This window comes from Carassius auratus, chromosome 1, assembly GCF_003368295.1.
Source record: "Carassius auratus strain Wakin chromosome 1, ASM336829v1, whole genome shotgun sequence".
NCBI classification, from domain to species: Eukaryota; Metazoa; Chordata; class Actinopteri; order Cypriniformes; family Cyprinidae; genus Carassius; species Carassius auratus.
In genome coordinates this window covers 17,135,921-17,153,395 of record NC_039243.1, presented here as the reverse complement: position 1 = coordinate 17,153,395, position 17,475 = coordinate 17,135,921, and the positions used below count along the sequence as shown (strand labels likewise).

General features: G+C 37.3%; 1 protein-coding gene across 1 annotated transcript in view; it reads left to right on the top strand.

The window, feature by feature from the left end:
* Positions 1-6,296, top strand: part of dnajb14 (DnaJ heat shock protein family (Hsp40) member B14) — an 88,446-nt gene extending 82,150 nt beyond the window's left edge. Inside the window, exons 7-8 of the mRNA XM_026267368.1 lie at positions 1,220-1,392; positions 6,111-6,296. Of these exons, the coding sequence (XP_026123153.1) occupies positions 1,220-1,392; positions 6,111-6,235 (298 nt within the window). The 3' untranslated portion in view covers positions 6,236-6,296. The remainder of the gene's footprint in view (positions 1-1,219; positions 1,393-6,110) is intronic.
* The last annotated feature ends 11,179 nt before the right edge of the window (positions 6,297-17,475 follow it).

Here is a 17,475-nt window from a genome sequence, read left to right as displayed (position 1 = left end):
AGTGTTTATATATATCTGTGTGTGTGTGTGTGTGTGTGTGTGTGTGTGTGTGTGTGTGTGTGTGTGTGTGTGTGTGTGTGTGTGTGTGTGTGTGTGTGTGTGTGTGTGTGTGTGTGTGTGTGTGTGTGTGTGTGTGTGTGTGTGTGTGTGTGTGTGTGTGTGTGTGTGTGTGTGTGTGTGTGTGTGTGTAGTGTTATATAGTGTTCCTGTAGCTCAATTGGTAGAGCGTTGCATTATCAAACGTAATGTTGGGGGTTTGATTCCCCTGGAACACATGATAGGTAAAAATTGATAGCCTGAATGCACTGTAAGTCGCTTTGGATAAAAGCGTCTGCTAAATGCATACATATATACATTTATTTATTCATGTATTTATTTATATATATATATATATATATGTGTGTGTGTATGTATGTATGTATATGTATATATGTGTGTATATGTATATATGTGTCAAGATGAAACCCATATTTTCTGTTTCAAACTGTCAATTAGCATCTTTAGGTTATAATAACATAAAACAATTCAAATCCAGATTTAGATTTTCAGAGATTTATTATAAAACACTTTCCCTAAATACGTCAATTTTACAAATTCAGTTATTTTGTCTTGTGTAGTATTTCTTTTTTTCATGATCCCTCTTATTTATGAACATTTAGCATATTCTGTAAGGGGTATGTAAATTTATGTGCACAATTGTGTATTTACAGGTGCTGGCCATATAATTATATACCATCAAAAAGTTGATTTATTTCACTAATTCCTTTCAAAAAGTGAAACTTGTATATTCATTAATTACACACAGACTGATATAGTTCAAATGTTTCATTTCTTTTAATTTTGATGATTATAATTGAGAACTAAGGAAAATCAAAAATTCAGTATCAGAAAATTTGAATATTGTGAAAAGGTTCAATATTGAAGACGTGGTACAGCACTCAAATCAGCTAATTAACTCAAAACACCTGCAAACACAGTATATATATGTGTGTGTGTGTGTGTGTGTCTTAAATATTATTATCTTTTGGCCCCTAATAAAAATAATCCTAACAAATACAATAGGTTTTCAACAGTGGGGCTTGGCCCACAAATAATAATATTAAAAAAAGAAAATCTGACTAATAAAATGAGGTTCTAGTGCTTTTAAATTCCAGAGTGTTTTTTCATACTGTGTATTAAAACTGTGTAATAGATGTAATCTCTGCTCCTTCACATCCAGGTCCACAGGACAGACTGTTAAAAGGCAAACAGAGAACCTGCATGTGGACTATTTTGTCACCAGAGATTTCAAATCAGAATATAAGGGATCAGCTTTGCTAAAGATTGAGAAGAGTGTAGAAGAGGATTATGTTTCTAATATACGAAACAACTGCTGGAGGGAAAGACAGACAAGTATGTGCCATTATTTCATCTTTATCATTACATTGTTCTATTGGCTGTTTATTTACACACATTAAAAGATGGATATGCTTGAATATGTTCGAGGTCCTAATTAAAAGTATTTTAAAACGATGTTTCATATAAACTCAGCAAAAAAAAAAAAGCCATGCTGGATATTAGGTTTTGGGCCAAAGTTGTTTTGGGAGTTGTCTGGCCATAGATCCTACATTTCAATGTAATGATATTAGAGCCACTTCTTTATCAATCTTGCTTTGTGACATGGTCCTCCATCATGCTGGAAAATGCACAGATCATCATTCCAGATTGCTCATGGATAGTGGGAAGAAGTCACTCTTGCAGGGCATTTTGATAACATTCTTTATTCATGGCAGTAATTTTGGGTGGAGACCAAAGAGCCCACTCCCTTATTTAAAAATCAACCTCACACGGATGGTCTCAGGATGCTTCACTGTTGGCACAACACTGGACTCATGGTACCATTCACTTTCTCCGAACAATCGATTTACAGATGTCCCATACAGTCGGAAGGTAGCTTCATCACAGAAAATAACTTTGCATCAGTCTTCTGCTGTCAAGTTCTTGTACTTCCTGCAGAATTTCAGTTCGTCCTTGATGTTTTTCTTGGAGATAAGTGGCCTCTCTGCTGCCCTTCTTGACACCAGGCCATTGTACAAATGTCTTTGCCTCACTGTGCATGCAGATGCTCTCACACAAACCTGCTGCCATGCCTGGGCTAGCTCTGCACTGGTGGTGACACGATTCCATAGCTGAATTTTCAGGAGGAGATGATCCCTGGCACTTGCTGGTAGAGCTGTGCAATTAATCACATGTGATTGTCATACACAACTAATAAATACTACTAATCATGAAACCGGCTTTACTGACGAGATGCGCATGACAATCACATGCGATTAATTGCTCAGCCCTACTTGCTCGACACTCTTCCTGAGACTTCTTCACTCAAGTCGAACCTCTCTCCTTGAAGTTCTTGAGGATCCGGTAAATGGTTCCTTTAGGTGCAATATTCTTTGTAGCAATTCTCTTGCATGTGAGACCATTTGATGCAAAGCGATGATGGCTGCATTTTAAATAAAATGATGATGGCTGTCTTTTTGGAGGTAACCATTGCTAACAAAAACATGATTGAAAGCACTTCTTCCCTTCTTATATCGCAATCAGTATGCTCTTATAATCTAATTATATGATTTTTTTAGTTTTTTCCAATGAAGCTTTTAGCAATTATTAAAAAAGGCATCTGATCACTCTACACAATGATTTATAAACTTTGTGAATGAACACCACAACTGTTTAAGCAGCAAACTTTGCAAAACATAAAATTTATGTCACTGGCAAAACTTTTGACCAAATTCTCCATCACTAAAATGGATTTCTGTTAATTGCAGTGAGTCTGCGATGGTTATCTGTCAACTGGAAATTAGGGGAACAGAAACATTCTGCCAGCACACCAAAAATCACCCCCGACATGGCTGAAGCTTCTCTGTGACAACATATGCCGTTCACATCATTTACAGTCGGGTTATTAACAGAGAACACAGAGCAGGAGTCAGATTTTGGTGAATGATTGCGGCTGTTAATAATAATTCTACTCATTCCCGCAGGTTCTGTGCTTAGAACACGATGACAGAAGATGGAGTGTATCATTTGCAAGTGCTTTTGAGTCTTGAGGACTCACTCACACATTTTTATATGTTATATTTATATATATATATATATATATATATATATATATATATATATATATATACAGTACAGACCAAAAGTTCCGAAACATTACTGTTTTTAATGTTTTTGAAAGAAGTTTCTTCTGCTCATCAAGCCTGCATTTATTTGATCAAAAATACAGAAAAAAATTTAATATTGTGATATATTATTACAATTTAAAAGAATTGTTTTTAAATGTATTATACTTTAAATTATCATTTATTTCTGTGATACAAAACTGAATTTTTAGGATCATTATCACATGATCCGTTAGAAATCATTCTAATATGATGATTCATTATCAAAGTTGGAAACAGTTCTGCTGCTTAATATTTTTTCAGAACATGTGATACTTTTTTAGGATACTTTGATGAATAAAAAGTAAAAAAAAAAAAAAAAAAAAAAAAAAAAGAAGAAACAATGATTTTAAAATATAAATATTTTGGAATAACAATATACACTACTGGTCAGTAATTTTTTTTTCTTTCTTTTTAAAAAAATAAATAAAATCAATACTTTTATTCAGCAAGGATGTGTTAAATTGATAAAAGTGATAGTAAAGAAAATATATTATTAGAATATATATTATTATACTTTTTTTAATAAATGCAGTTCTTTTTAACCTTTTATTCATCAAATATTTTAGACAGCAGAATTGTTTGCAACACTCATAATAAATCAGAATATTAGAATGATTTCTAAATGATCATGTGATAGACTGGATGTTACATGTGACACTGAAGGCTGGAGTAATGAAGCTGAAAATTCAGCTTTGCATCACAGGAATATTTTTTTTTTTAAGTATATTCAAATATAAAACTATTATTTTAAGTTGTAATAATATTTCACAATATTACAGTTTTTTTCTGTATTTTTGATCAAATAAATGCAGGCTTGATGAGCAGAAGAAACTTATTTCAAAAACAACAAAAATAGTAATGTTTCCAAACTTTTGGTCTGTACTGTATATACATATAGATTTTACAGGTGTTTCTCATGCTCATCAAAGCTGCATTTATTTCATAAAAAATAAAGGAAAACGTTTAATATTTTGAAATATTATGATGAAAAATATTTTTTTTCTAATTTATTACACATGACAAGATTACAGATTTATTCCTGTGATGCAAAGCTGAATTTTCAGCATCATTACTCCAGTCTTTAATGTGACATGATCCTTCAGGTGATTTATTATAAGTGATGTAAGTGATGTGTATCAGTGGTTTTTTTTATTTATTTTTTTTAACCTTTATTTTACAAGGAAGTCTCATTGAGATCAAAAATCTCTTTTACAAGAGAGACCTGGCCAAGGTAGCAGCCATACATAAACAACATATTAAAATGCTACATACAAGGTAGCAACCATACATAACACAACAAAGCTAAAAACATACACACATCCAATCATTCAAAAATCATTCAAATACAAAGACCTCTAAAGAAAAACAACTACATGTCTCCATCACATTTTTTAAGATGGTCTTAAATGCATTAATTGATATACACGTTTCTAGTTTAAGATCTTTTTGGAAATTATTCCATGCCCATGGTGCATAGTATGAAGCAACGTTCCCACGGTGTATATATGTATACACGTGTATATATGTATACACGTGTATATATATATATATATATATATATATATATATATATATATATATATGTATTGATATATATATATATATATATATATGATACTGTATTTTAAAAATCCAGATAAGCTTTACAGATCTTTATTGGAATGGAATTAAATAATTTTCATACAATTATTGCACATGCACCTATGTAAAAGACACTTACGGTTTACAGGCAATAAGCAAGTAAAGTCACATTTACAATACCTATAGTAAAAAGACCTTTCACACTGAAAAACAGTAGAATTAAGAATAGCCCTGCTGCTGTGAGGCGTGAGGATTGCAGATGTGGCCAGAGTAATAAATTTCAAAGTCTATAAATATAACAGCTGCAGGGAGACAGGAAGGTAATCTGATCATAATTGCAGTATCAAACCACCTGTAACGATGTGTCCACCCCAGCCATGTTTGAGAACTTGCCTTGATGGAGGAGAGTGATAATATCTCTCAGCAAGAACTGGCAAATATCTTGCAGTCTATGAGGACGAGATGCATTGTATTACATAAAGCAGCTGGTAGACACTGCACACACAAGATACTTGACTGTGACTTTTGATATTGACATCCACCCCACCTTTGTTAAGGGACCCATTGTTCCATTTCAGTGTGATAAATCCCTTTAAGACGTGTTCAGTTTATGTCTCAGTTGTGTTAACTTTTTATGTTAAAACCAATATGTACACGTTGTACACATGCAGCTGAAAGTAGAGGGCATTTCATTTTTTTTTTTTTTTTTTTTTTTTTTTTTTTGCTGAGTTTATATGGGAAACCATTGTTTAAAAGAGTAAATAAAGTACATTAAATGGCCAGTTTATACTTTTTCAGCATATAAAAGTCGACTTTAAAAAATCAGATATCGTTCAACCCCTAGTAAGGACATTGTTAAAATTGTCCATGTAGCATCTGTGGTTCAACCGTAATTTTATGAAGCTATGAGAATACTTTTTGTGCACAAACAAAACAAAAATAAACACGTTTACGAGCGTACAACAACCTTCTGCTCGAAAACAAGGTGCAGTTACTCAGGAAGGTACTCTCATGAGTGCCAGAAGGTAGACTGACACGGAAGAGAAGAAATTGCTGAATAAAGGTGTTATTTTTGTTTGCACAAAAAAGCATTCTTGTAGTTTCATAAAATAACGGTTGAGTCACTGATGTCACATGTCAATAGACTATTTTAGCAATGTCCTTACTACCTTTCTCTTCAAAAATATCTTAATTTGTGTTCCGAAGATGAGTATTCGGAACAACATGAGGGTAAGTAATTAACGATAGAATTTAAATTTTTATATGAACTATCCCTTTAATGTACATGTAAATGTAATATTTTGTTCACCATGTCATCATTTTCAGAAACAGACCTACTGTATGCTGCTAAGGTTTACAGAGACGAAAGATTACAGCGGAAGGCTGAGCTCATGACCATGGAGAACTGCAAAGAGCTGGATAGATTAAATGATCTGTTCCGTGGAGGATAAACCTGAAACTAAATTTAATGGACATTTATGAAAACAAAATACCATAGGTATAAATGTAATATATATATATATATATATATATATATATATATATATATATATATATATATATAATATATATATATATATATATATATATATATATAATTTTTTTTTTTTTTTTTTTTTTTTTTTGTGGCTTTTTCTATTCTTACAGAAAAGAAAACATTTGACTAATGAGAGAGTTTAAAAGTCCCTCATCTTCCACTGGAATATACTTTGCTTCAAGGTTTTTCAAATCAACTGAGAAAAAAAATATAATTTTTACCTAGCAATCCATTTTTAATCTGTTTTTCTTTTATGCCAGACTAATTCGTGAAAAATGATCTTAGATGCTCTACACTTGAAAATAACCTTTTTTTCTTTCTTTCTTCATGACTTCTTGAACCCAAACATTTGAATTTTATTGCCTATGTTTCATTGTAGCTCTCCTTGTTAAGATCTTAAGTGCTACTAACTTGAAGTGACCACTATTTTGAATCTTGATGAAACTTAAATTGTACAAATAAAATAAAAACATTTAAACAGAGGACTACTCTTGTTTCTCTTTGGAACACAAATAAAGGTATTTTTAATATTCTCCTAGTTTTGTCCATCAACTGGAACAATAAACAAAACACCAATACACAGCAACCACAATAGTCTTATGCTTACACTGCAAGGTTTTAGGAAAGCACCCCTAAAAATAATCTGATAATTTATCAAACATGGACTTGAATATTTTACATCAAAATTAAACAGCAACAATGATTTGTTTATTAAGTATTTCCTTCTCAAATTCTGGATAAACTTTACTCACTTACGTGTGCCACTTTAAATGTACTGCAGTGTCAATGTGAGAATTGCTTTGACCTTGAAATGGTTAAAAATATAGTAGTGTTCTAGTGTAGTAAAGTCACAAGTCACATTTTGATAAATATGCATGATTATATTTTTTAATTAAACTGTGTAGTCAACCTGTAACGATTTCTTCATTAGGCTATGTAAGATATTTTAAGACGGGGCTATTCAATTAGTTTCATTTGAGGGCTGAATTATTGAATAAAACATTTGAAGGGGGCCAATTGGTGGTTGGGAGCCATTTCAATTTCTTTATGGGGGATCTATAAAATAATGAATTAAAATTAAATGCATATTCAGGAGTAAAATTTATTAATTTACTTACAGCAATGTCTATGAAAGGTTAACATTTGTGCTGTCTGTCAATAATAATAATTAAAAAAAATTAATCGCACATTTTCTTTAATCGTGACTGATTATTAATATATTGTCATAATTTCACACTGAACCTCCAAATGAATGTAGAAACAACATAAAAATTTAATATTTTAAATAAATGTTTAATGACATCTCTTTACCAAGTTTTTATTAAAAATTTTGATAATACTGCTGATGATGTCTCTATTAAACCCCTCTTCCTCTCAATTTTAGCCATTAATTATAGCCTTCCAACATTACAGTATAATTGAAAAGTGTTATTTTACATTTACAGTATGTAGGCTTTGAAAAAAATGTATCAACTATTAATTTAAGTAAATGTAAAACAATCTTCACATAAGCTATAAATTGTATATGCATAAACTATATAGATTAATCTTTATTCAAGCTACAAAAGTCAATCAGTGACTAGAACAGTCGAGTGATTTCTCTTTTTCATTTCCGTGACTTTCATCAATGACATATTTCAGCAAGTTTCACTTTAAAAGCAGCACTGTCTCTTTAAAATCTGACGCGCACGATCCATATCTGACACATATGTGTTTTCCTTTCTCGAGGTGGTACCTCAACATTACGTCAGCTTTGACATATATGGGAACTCCTCCCTGCTTCACTTTTGCTGAAATCTTATGGGGACAGCTGGCCAATACGGCTTGGGCATCGTGACATCATTACTTGGCGTGGCTGCCATGTTGATTGCCTCCTTTACTGCTACTCGGGCTACTGCGCAGTGTTTAGACGTACTCGCTCTTATCCGTGTGTCTTAATTTGATTAGTTAAAAATCTATTTCAACCATGGTGAACTGTTGCTGTATTGTCGGGTGTAATAGCTCAAAACATCGCCATGGGGAAAAAATGAGAATGGATTAACTTTCCACTGCTTTCCTGCTTGGAAGCATGACCACTGAGACCATAACATCTGAATATTAATTTATATAGCCTAAGTCAACATTGAAAATAAGGGAAATTTTCCGGGTTACTCATCCAAAATAGGGGAAATTTCAACATTCATCTTTCTGTTGCTATCCCTCTGCTGACAGCAAAAATTCATACTACTACAAAACTGCTGCATTAACTAACATTAAGCGATTTGTAAAGCTAGGTCTAACGTGACTTTGCTTACAGATTGGCATGAAATCGTGCTCTCACAACAACCAAGCTATCTTAAAAAAAGGCCAACACGCTAAGGTTGCTTTCAAGTAAGCAAAATTATGCTTTGAAAACATCTGTTTCACTGGAAGGGCAAGGGGGTAGCAACAGGACAACAGTACAGAGAGTGACAGGTCCGATGGAAGGGCTCACGGGATATTTTACAGGAAAATACTAAAATGGGAAGACAGTGGGAAAAGAACTCAAATACGTAAGAACCCCTCAAAAAACGGGAGGGTTTACAACTACTAACTATACTTTTGAAACACATAGTTAAAAGTCCATGTGTGAATGGTTAGCACTAATGGTTACTAAACTAGTAGCTAGGAGGAGCACAGCTTACCTTTGTCCATGTTACTGTATAATGTTTGCCGGTTCTATGATTTGCAGCTCCTGAATCCATCCATTTGTGAACTGCACATGAGACTCCAATGATTTGTAGCTTCGGAACTATTCTGAAGTGTAGGTACTCACAAAACAAACAAGGTAGCCGAAGATATCTGTAATGCAAAAGTGCGGCAGCAAGTCGTCGTTGGTGCTCCACTCTTTGTTGGGAATTTCATGTGGATCCAAACTGTTAATAGTGCCGTTGGCCGCCACGTCCCAGGATGCAACGCGGCACCCAAGTCCTATGCAAATACTGACAGATCAGCGGGCAGTATAAAATGCATGGGCATGAAAATGACATCTCTGGGTCTCACTTGCCAAGCACCTGATGAGCCTGTTAAAAGTAGCTGGACTCGTGGCTCCTCCAGTCGAGCTACTGCCAGGCCGCATCGAGCCATGCAGCATTTCTCCAAGACGCAGAAAGTGTGCCAAGGTGATGAGCCATGTGATGCACTGTCGCTCACTCCAGTCATCATCTGCGAGGTTCCACTCTTCTGCCCCTCGCCAGGCTCTAAGACCATAGACAGTAAAAGAAATGGACACAGCGACCCCATTGGAACTCAATTGAAAGCCCATTTTTAGCAATTTTTAGCACTTCCGTTTCTGACGCGCAGACTCAAACTAAGCCTGATGACGTCAGCAACCTGTCTGACAGATGTAGATCTTCTAGTAGCTGTGCGTGCAAACTGCCATCGTTAATCTTGCAGAGACGGCGAACTTGAGCGGGGAGTTCTTTGGCGTGAGTGAGCAGGAGTAAGTATTCTGATTAATTATTTTGTATAGTATTTTAAAATGTAACGCCAGTACGCCATATTAAGTTAATTGCCTGCGAGCTTCTCCTCCTGTCTGTACAGTAATTTCTCTACTATGCAACAGAGAGTCGAGTGGTTATGACGCAATCGTTAGCTTATTTTTACAAAAACTATTTCTACGGGGCCATAATGTAACATAGAAGGTAATGGAGCCCTTTATACATTGTCGTGTATCTTTAGAAATAAATAATGGACAAATGGAGTCTTTAAACGCCTCAGATGTAAAGTTATTAGCTTTCAAAGTGACGCCAAAATGAATGCAAAGTCAATGGGATGCTAACGCAAGTGAAGTTCTGCTACAAGATGGCAGCTCGTGGCCGACTTCAACTTCCAGTCGACTTCCTTGCCGCCTGTCTAAGACCGGCTAGACAGCCCGCCGTGGCACCCTGCTCCAAACCGGATGTTTACACGAGCTCAAGTAAAACATTCATGTCACATCTATAGTATTTTTATGCAATACCTTAAATCAAGCAGCATTACTTTGGATCAAATACATGCAGGCTTGATGAGCAAGAAGATACTTCTTTAAAAACAATGTTACTGTTCAGAAATGTTTGACTGGTAGTGTATATTGTGAATAAAATGGTTTATCCAAAAATAAAACATCTAATCACTTAACTTTATTTTGTTTCTTATCCATATTATACATTTACGAAAGGAGATGTTATGCAAAATTGTGTCCTTCAGTTAATTTTCATATAGTAACTTAATGGTAAATAAGGTTTCTCTATCATCTCATTTTGTGTCAAATATATTTATTTGTATAAATTAATTGTAATTACATAATATTATTTCCTGAACCTGAAGTGATTAGAATATCTTTTATTTATTTGTAATGTAAAACATTATTTTAACTAATTGCAAGAGCTGAATAAACAATCAAATTCTGTTGATTAATCAGCAAATTAATCTATGATTAGTCGATTAATAGACTATCAAAATAATCGTTTGTTGCAGCCCTGTCCTCGGCCACCGAGCCGTCTCCCTGATGGACCGATAAAGTGGAAGAGAAAGCGCGGGAGGCCCTGCCCCCAAGCGCCATGTTCAAATGCATCATGGCCCCCATGTTTCTACGGGCGATGATTGCTATGTGTGTTTAAATGCTGTTTGTGTGAGTTCCACAATAGGGCTTGGGCGCCACGGTGCATTCTGGGACATGGCGGCCATGTTGATGCGATTATGTGTTGCGCTATTACACCCCACAATACAGCAATGGTTTACCATAGTTGAAATAGATTTTTAATTAATCAAATTAAGACACACGGCTGAGAGGGAGTTCATCTAAACACTGCGCAGTAGTCCGAGTAGCAGTAAAGGAGGCCATAAACATGACGGCCATGCCAAGTAATGACGTCACTACGCCCAAGCCCTATAGAGGCATGTATACAATCAACATAAGAGCTTTTTCTTCCTCTTGCACACACTGTGTCACTCGCCCTGTCTCAAAGCAGCGCAGAGCCACAACCCATGATTATAATGGCCTCTCGAGGTTGCGAGAGTGCCAACACTACAAAACACGGTGTCACTCGCCCTGTTCAAATGCATCATGTCCCCCGTGTTCCTACGGCCGACGATTGCTGTGTGTTTAAATGCTGTTTGTGTGAGTTTCACAATAGAAACATGTATCCAAATTCATCAAGAGTTTTTCCTTCCTCCTGCACCCAGCACTGTGTCACTCGCCCTGATTAAGAGCAGCGCAGAGCCACAACCCATGATTATAATGGCCTCTCGAGGGTGCAAGAGTGCCACACCATACAATGCCCACCGCCAACCGCCCTCCCGCCAGTGCTTCTAGCTTCATGGGGTCGGGGCCCCGGTCAAAACAAGCCATCAATGGCTATGGTGGCCTTAGAGCTAACGCCTCCGCTGTCTCATTTCATGGATGCTAGGAGGGCTTTCCTGGGCATTTTCACCATGGATCCTGGGAATAATTCGCCATTGTTGTAAAACCCCTGGTTTTTCATTAAAACTAAAATTGAAACAATATTTGACATAGCCTTGTCTATATTTTTTATCAAAGTATGGCGCTGCCGCTCCCATAAAAAGTTACTTCAAATTAGATGTGCGTCTGAAAATACACTCAAAGTCAAAAGTCAAAGTCACCTTTATTTATATAGCGCTTTAAACAAAATACATTGCGTCAAAGCAACTGAACAACATTCATTTGGAAAACAGTGTCTCAATAATGCAAAATGATAGCTAAAGGCAGTTCATCATTGAATTCAGTTATGTCATCTCTGTTCAGATAAATAGTGTATGTGCATTTATTTGCAACCAAGTCAACGATATCGCTGTAGATGAAGTGACCCCAACTAAGCAAGCCAGAGGCGACAGCGGCAAGGAACCGAAACTCCATCGGTGACGGAATGGAGAAAAAAACCTTGGGAGAAACCAGGCTCAGTTGGGGGGCCAGTTCTCCTCTGACCAGACGAAACCAGTATTTCAATTCCAGGCTGCAGCAAAGTCAGATTGTGCAGAAGAATCATCTGTTTCCTGTGGTCTTGTCCTGGTGGTCCTCTGAGACAAGGCCTTTACAGGGGATCTGTATCTGGGGCTCTAGTTGTCCTGGTCTCCGCTGTCTTTCAGGGCAGTAGAGGTCCTTTCTAGGTGCTGAACCACCATCTGGTCTGGATACGTACTGGATCCGGGTGACTGCAGTGATCCTCTGATCTGGACACAGACTGGATCTGGTGGCCACGGTGACCTCGGAACAAGAAAGAAACAGACAAATATAGATGCAATTCTTCTAATGATGTAGCAAGTACATAGGGTGTTATGTGAAGTGTTTCCGGTTCCGGCACAGCAGCGAGGAACAGGTGGCAGATCAGCGCTGGAGAGCCGAAGCGTCCGAAGACAATGCACAGGTGAGTCGAGACAGCCGCCTGGTTGATGTGGACTACGGAGTACGAGAGGCAAAGCAGGGGGGGGGGGGGGGACAAAAAAAGAACAGCAGGTCGACTAGATAGAGAAAAGACACAAAAACCGGAGTCAGGCAAACTATGACAAGCAGCAAGAAGCTTACTTTAGCAACGCTTACGGACTGACACAAGATAGCAAACACAAGGGTATGATAAAGGGAAGATAATCAGAGTAAGACAGGGTGCAGGTGAGGGAGAAAACGTTAACAGGGATAACAAGAGGGGCGGAGAAAACATAAGTCAATAGTGAAACACCTGGCGAGCCAGCAAAACCCAAATCATGTGCTCCAGGACAGAAAAGGCCTCAGCCCCCACTGAGATCATGACAGGTTCTAGTAAGAACTTTAAAGCGCTCAAGTGCGCCACACACTGTTTTCTGAAGGAATTTACAGACTGCGGGCGCGACGTCGCTGTGTGATTGGCTGGCAGAGTGATCCTTCCTCATTATTTTACCTCACGATGATGGTAAGATAATATTTCTTTGTTTTATGATTGTTTGGTGCACCTAATTTACTGCTACTGAATAAGTGTTTATCTTAGAATTGGACAGTCACTTTTATTATAATCTTGGTCTGTCAATAGTTGTTTTTTTTAATAGAGGGTTTTCACCGACGTCACGTTCTGGGCGGTAACCCGGATGTGCGGCCATTGTGGAGGTACTCGGTGTAAAAAACTGAACGGAGTGCAATGGAGTATTGTGTGCTTTGGATACTCTAAGTGAATGTAGCCATGTCTAAACAACCGAAGAGTTCAACAAAATGTACCCAAGATGCAAAGGCATGTAGGGAAGGACTTGGACCACAAGAAAAGGCGCGATATTTCGAGAAATTACGATTTATTGGCGGTGCAGATCCCTACGAGTTAGCTCCCTCTTCTTGGATCCGTGACGACCCGGTGATTCTTCCTTCATATTCATATTCTTCCTTGCATATCCCGATATAGTCAACTACCTGGTTTTCTCGCCGAGCCCATACACAGCGGAAGACCTTAAATCCTACAAGGGTTTGGAGGCTTATAACCAGATGGTGTGTGGATGGGTGAGGGAGACGCAGTACCAAGTTATCAACAACCGTTGTGTTGTAAAGGCCAAAGTAAGTAATGCAATAACGTCTTTAATCAACCTATACTTAACTGTATGATATCATTGCGATACTCAAGGTGTAGCCAAGTGACTCTCAATCATGTTTTTTTTTTTTTTTTTCATTTCCAAAGACTCCCAGTTTGCTATCTACACTGTACACTGAGTTAGTTTCATAGTATTTTATTCTATCATATAAATGCACATGTACAATCTGACACCCCAAAAAAACCACACACTATTATTCTTGAGCTGTCTTATTAGTACAACCTGAAACACGGCAATAATTAACCATTTTCCTTGACGACGTTCGGGATATACTTCAGTGCCAGTGCTTTGTTGTGATGTGGAGTGCCTCCAACATGGCCGACTTCCAGTCTGATGACTCGCCGTGAAAACCCTCTATCTTATGATGCTAGCTCACTATCGTATTGTTAGTTGTAAATTAGCCATGTAAAGTAGTTCTGAGAAAAAATGCTAGCTTTTGTTGTTCTGTATCATAGCAACCAAAGCGTTTCAACCACTGATCTATAATATAGATATCATATATAGATCAGTGGTCTCAACTGAAAAAAAACGGAGCCCACAAAAAGCGTTCTCAAGCGTTCACACGTGGGTATTTTCAGCAGAGCGCCTGGCTTTTTCAGCTGCCTAAAAACGCTTTGGTGGACACGGGGCCTAACTGCTCAAAAACAGTGTTAATTTAATTAAGGACATTATTACTGATGAACATGTTCACCAGGTGAAGGCTTTTTTGTGTCAACGATGACAAAGCAGGGTTGCTAACCCTCACAAATTGTGCGTTAGACACACATGCATTGATTATTACGCCGTAGATAAACATGCAGATCAACCGTTTTTGTTATGAATTGTATCCTATTTTCCGTTATTATGTATTATTTAAGTATTAATGTATTATTTAAGGCTAAATGGAGAAAAAGAGCTCCTCCAAGAGGAAAGAGCAAGAGGGGGCCTCCAAGAGCTTTGACACCATTCGAACACTGTCACCTCTGATATTCTCTCCAGTTCAAACGCAGACCTCCCCGCTTCAATGGCATGGTCCCGTCAATAACTTTGCCCCAAAACCTTCCTGTTCTGAGACAGGAAGTTGTCAGTTTGCCTAAGAAGGGAGCGATAGAGCGAAATCTCCCCTCAGATCGAGCATAATGCGCATCTTGAATTATCTGGACGACTGGCTGATTTTAGCCCACTCAAGAGATGTGCTAATCAGTCACGTGGAAACAATGCTTCACCATTTGGATACGCTGGGACTGGATGTGAATATGCAGAAGAGCGTTTTTTTACAGAGTCAGACTATAACATATCTGGGAATATGTTTGGACTCGATGGCGATGCGAGCCCATCTCTCTCTAGAGCGTATAGAGGCAATTTCATCAACTCCGTGTCGTTTTCAGACCGGGCAGGTCATTTTCACTGAGGGAATTTCAGAGGCTTCTGGGACTGATGGCACGTGTACTTTCGGTGAGTAAAGTTTTATTCATAATGTTATAAACAGTTAAACAGTAGTTACCATGTCTGTTAACTCTGTGTTTTGGTTTATAAGGTTTATGCAGTTGTCACCACAAACGCTGTTGACTCTGTGTTTAACTTTCATGCTTGAGTGCTTTATTGCATTGTGTCTGCCCTGTTCAGGGCAGCCTTTGAGTTATTGCATGAAGATATGCTAATTTTGTTAGGGTCGGAGCAGATCTCATTGGTCTAGTTCCGCCTATCAGATGCTAGCACTCTTAGCGACACGGCCATTGGCAAGAACTGTCTTGCTTATGTGTGGGGGTGATTGACCCCGTTCAGGGCTTATCTCACTGCTCTCACGGCGGGATTGAATACAGTTCCCATATACGTCATAGCTGACATAATGTCGAGTTACCGCCTCTAGAAGGGAACATCTCTGGTTACTATCGTAACCTTGGTTCCCTGAGAGGCGGGAATGAGACATTACATTAGCCACCGTGGTCGCTGTTTGACCAGCTGTGCTAGCGTTCAGCCTGATTCTGACGTAATTTTCACGCCCATGCATTTCATACTGCCAGCTGACCTGTCAGTATTTGCATGCTTTGCATCAATTGGCTAGCTGTCCCCAGCTGGTGTTAGCCCATAAGATTTCAGCAAAAGTGAAGAAGGGAGGAGTCCCCATATACGTTGTTAATGGAGATGATGATTTTGCAATTGTACTGTCTTGATTAATGCTTAATTTGCTATAAACAGATATACTGTAACCTAAGTAATAATAATGCTTTTGCTTAAGTACAAAGATGTAACCCTGTGATTAATGCTAAATGGAAAATGTATTGTGTAACTTCACTAACATTAAGAAAACTGCTTACTTTCATGAAATGTATGTAGTGACTGATTTAGAGTAGAAACACTTATGTATTAGAAATAGTTTTTATGATAAATGGACAATATAGTAGTTAAGGTGTATTTCACAGATGGTTGAGAGGAAAAAGAAGAGGAAAAGGACTAAAGCAATGCGAAGTTAACAACTGAAAGTCTCGGCAGAGGAGTTGGCAGCACTCCAGGTGATAACATCAGAAGAACCAGCGTTTGACGTCTGGGTATAAAAGACTGAGAGAGAGACTCGACGGACGGACACTGAAGAAGCACAGTATCCCTCGACGCCTGATACCAGCTGATTATACCTTGATTTTGTAACTTTACTATTGTACGTTGATATAACTTTTGTTAACTTGTATTTTATTATTGACAAGTTATGGTCTGCAAGAGTAGTAATTTAAGATCCGTAAGCAAGAACTGACCACAGGGAAGTCTACTGAGCAAGTTGTAAGTATTTTTGAAATGCTTATAGGTTTGTCCAGGGTCGACTTTCCTTACCTACCTGAGAATAATAAAGAAACAGGTAAAAGGTGTATAGATAAAGGAGACACCATAAAACAACGTCATAGCTGACGTAATGTCTCATTCCTGCCTCCCAGGGAACCGAGTTTACGATAGTAACTGTAGACATTTTTTTCTACCAACTCTTTGCAATTGTTTTGAACTTTATAACTAATTTAAGGCCGTGCTTACAAAATCACTCACCAGTGCTCAACTCAACAGTGCATTTTGACCAGGAGCGTCATTAGGCCCTTTTTAGGGGGGCTTAAAAAATATTTTTGAATAATTAATTTGTGATCACTTAAGTCCCCTTTAAAAACTCATTTGATATGGTGGCAAGTTCCGGCTCCTCACCTGATCTGAGTCTGCATGGATTCAGTGCATTTTTCAATCCGCAGGGGTGCCGAGCAGAGTGAACATCAGAGAGTACAAGGTGTGTGCATTTATTGATAGATTGCTATGATATGACATCTTCATCTGTGAATACACGTTTCGGTTTCTCATCCAATTCCAATACATCTTCGTTGCGTTCACCTTCAGCCCTTATCACAGTGTTGTTTTTTCTTCCAACAAAATTGAAGCGATTAACACCCATGAAAACATACATTAGAAAAAGATCATGATTTATTTTAATTGACTTTTTAAAATTTAAAACATATTGTGTATTTTGGCATTACATTATGCAACCATGCATGGAAATGATTAAAGACACATTGTCTGAAAGCACTAAATGGCACAGAGGGAGAAACATCATGTGGAGTTATTTTGTTTTGTATTATTAAA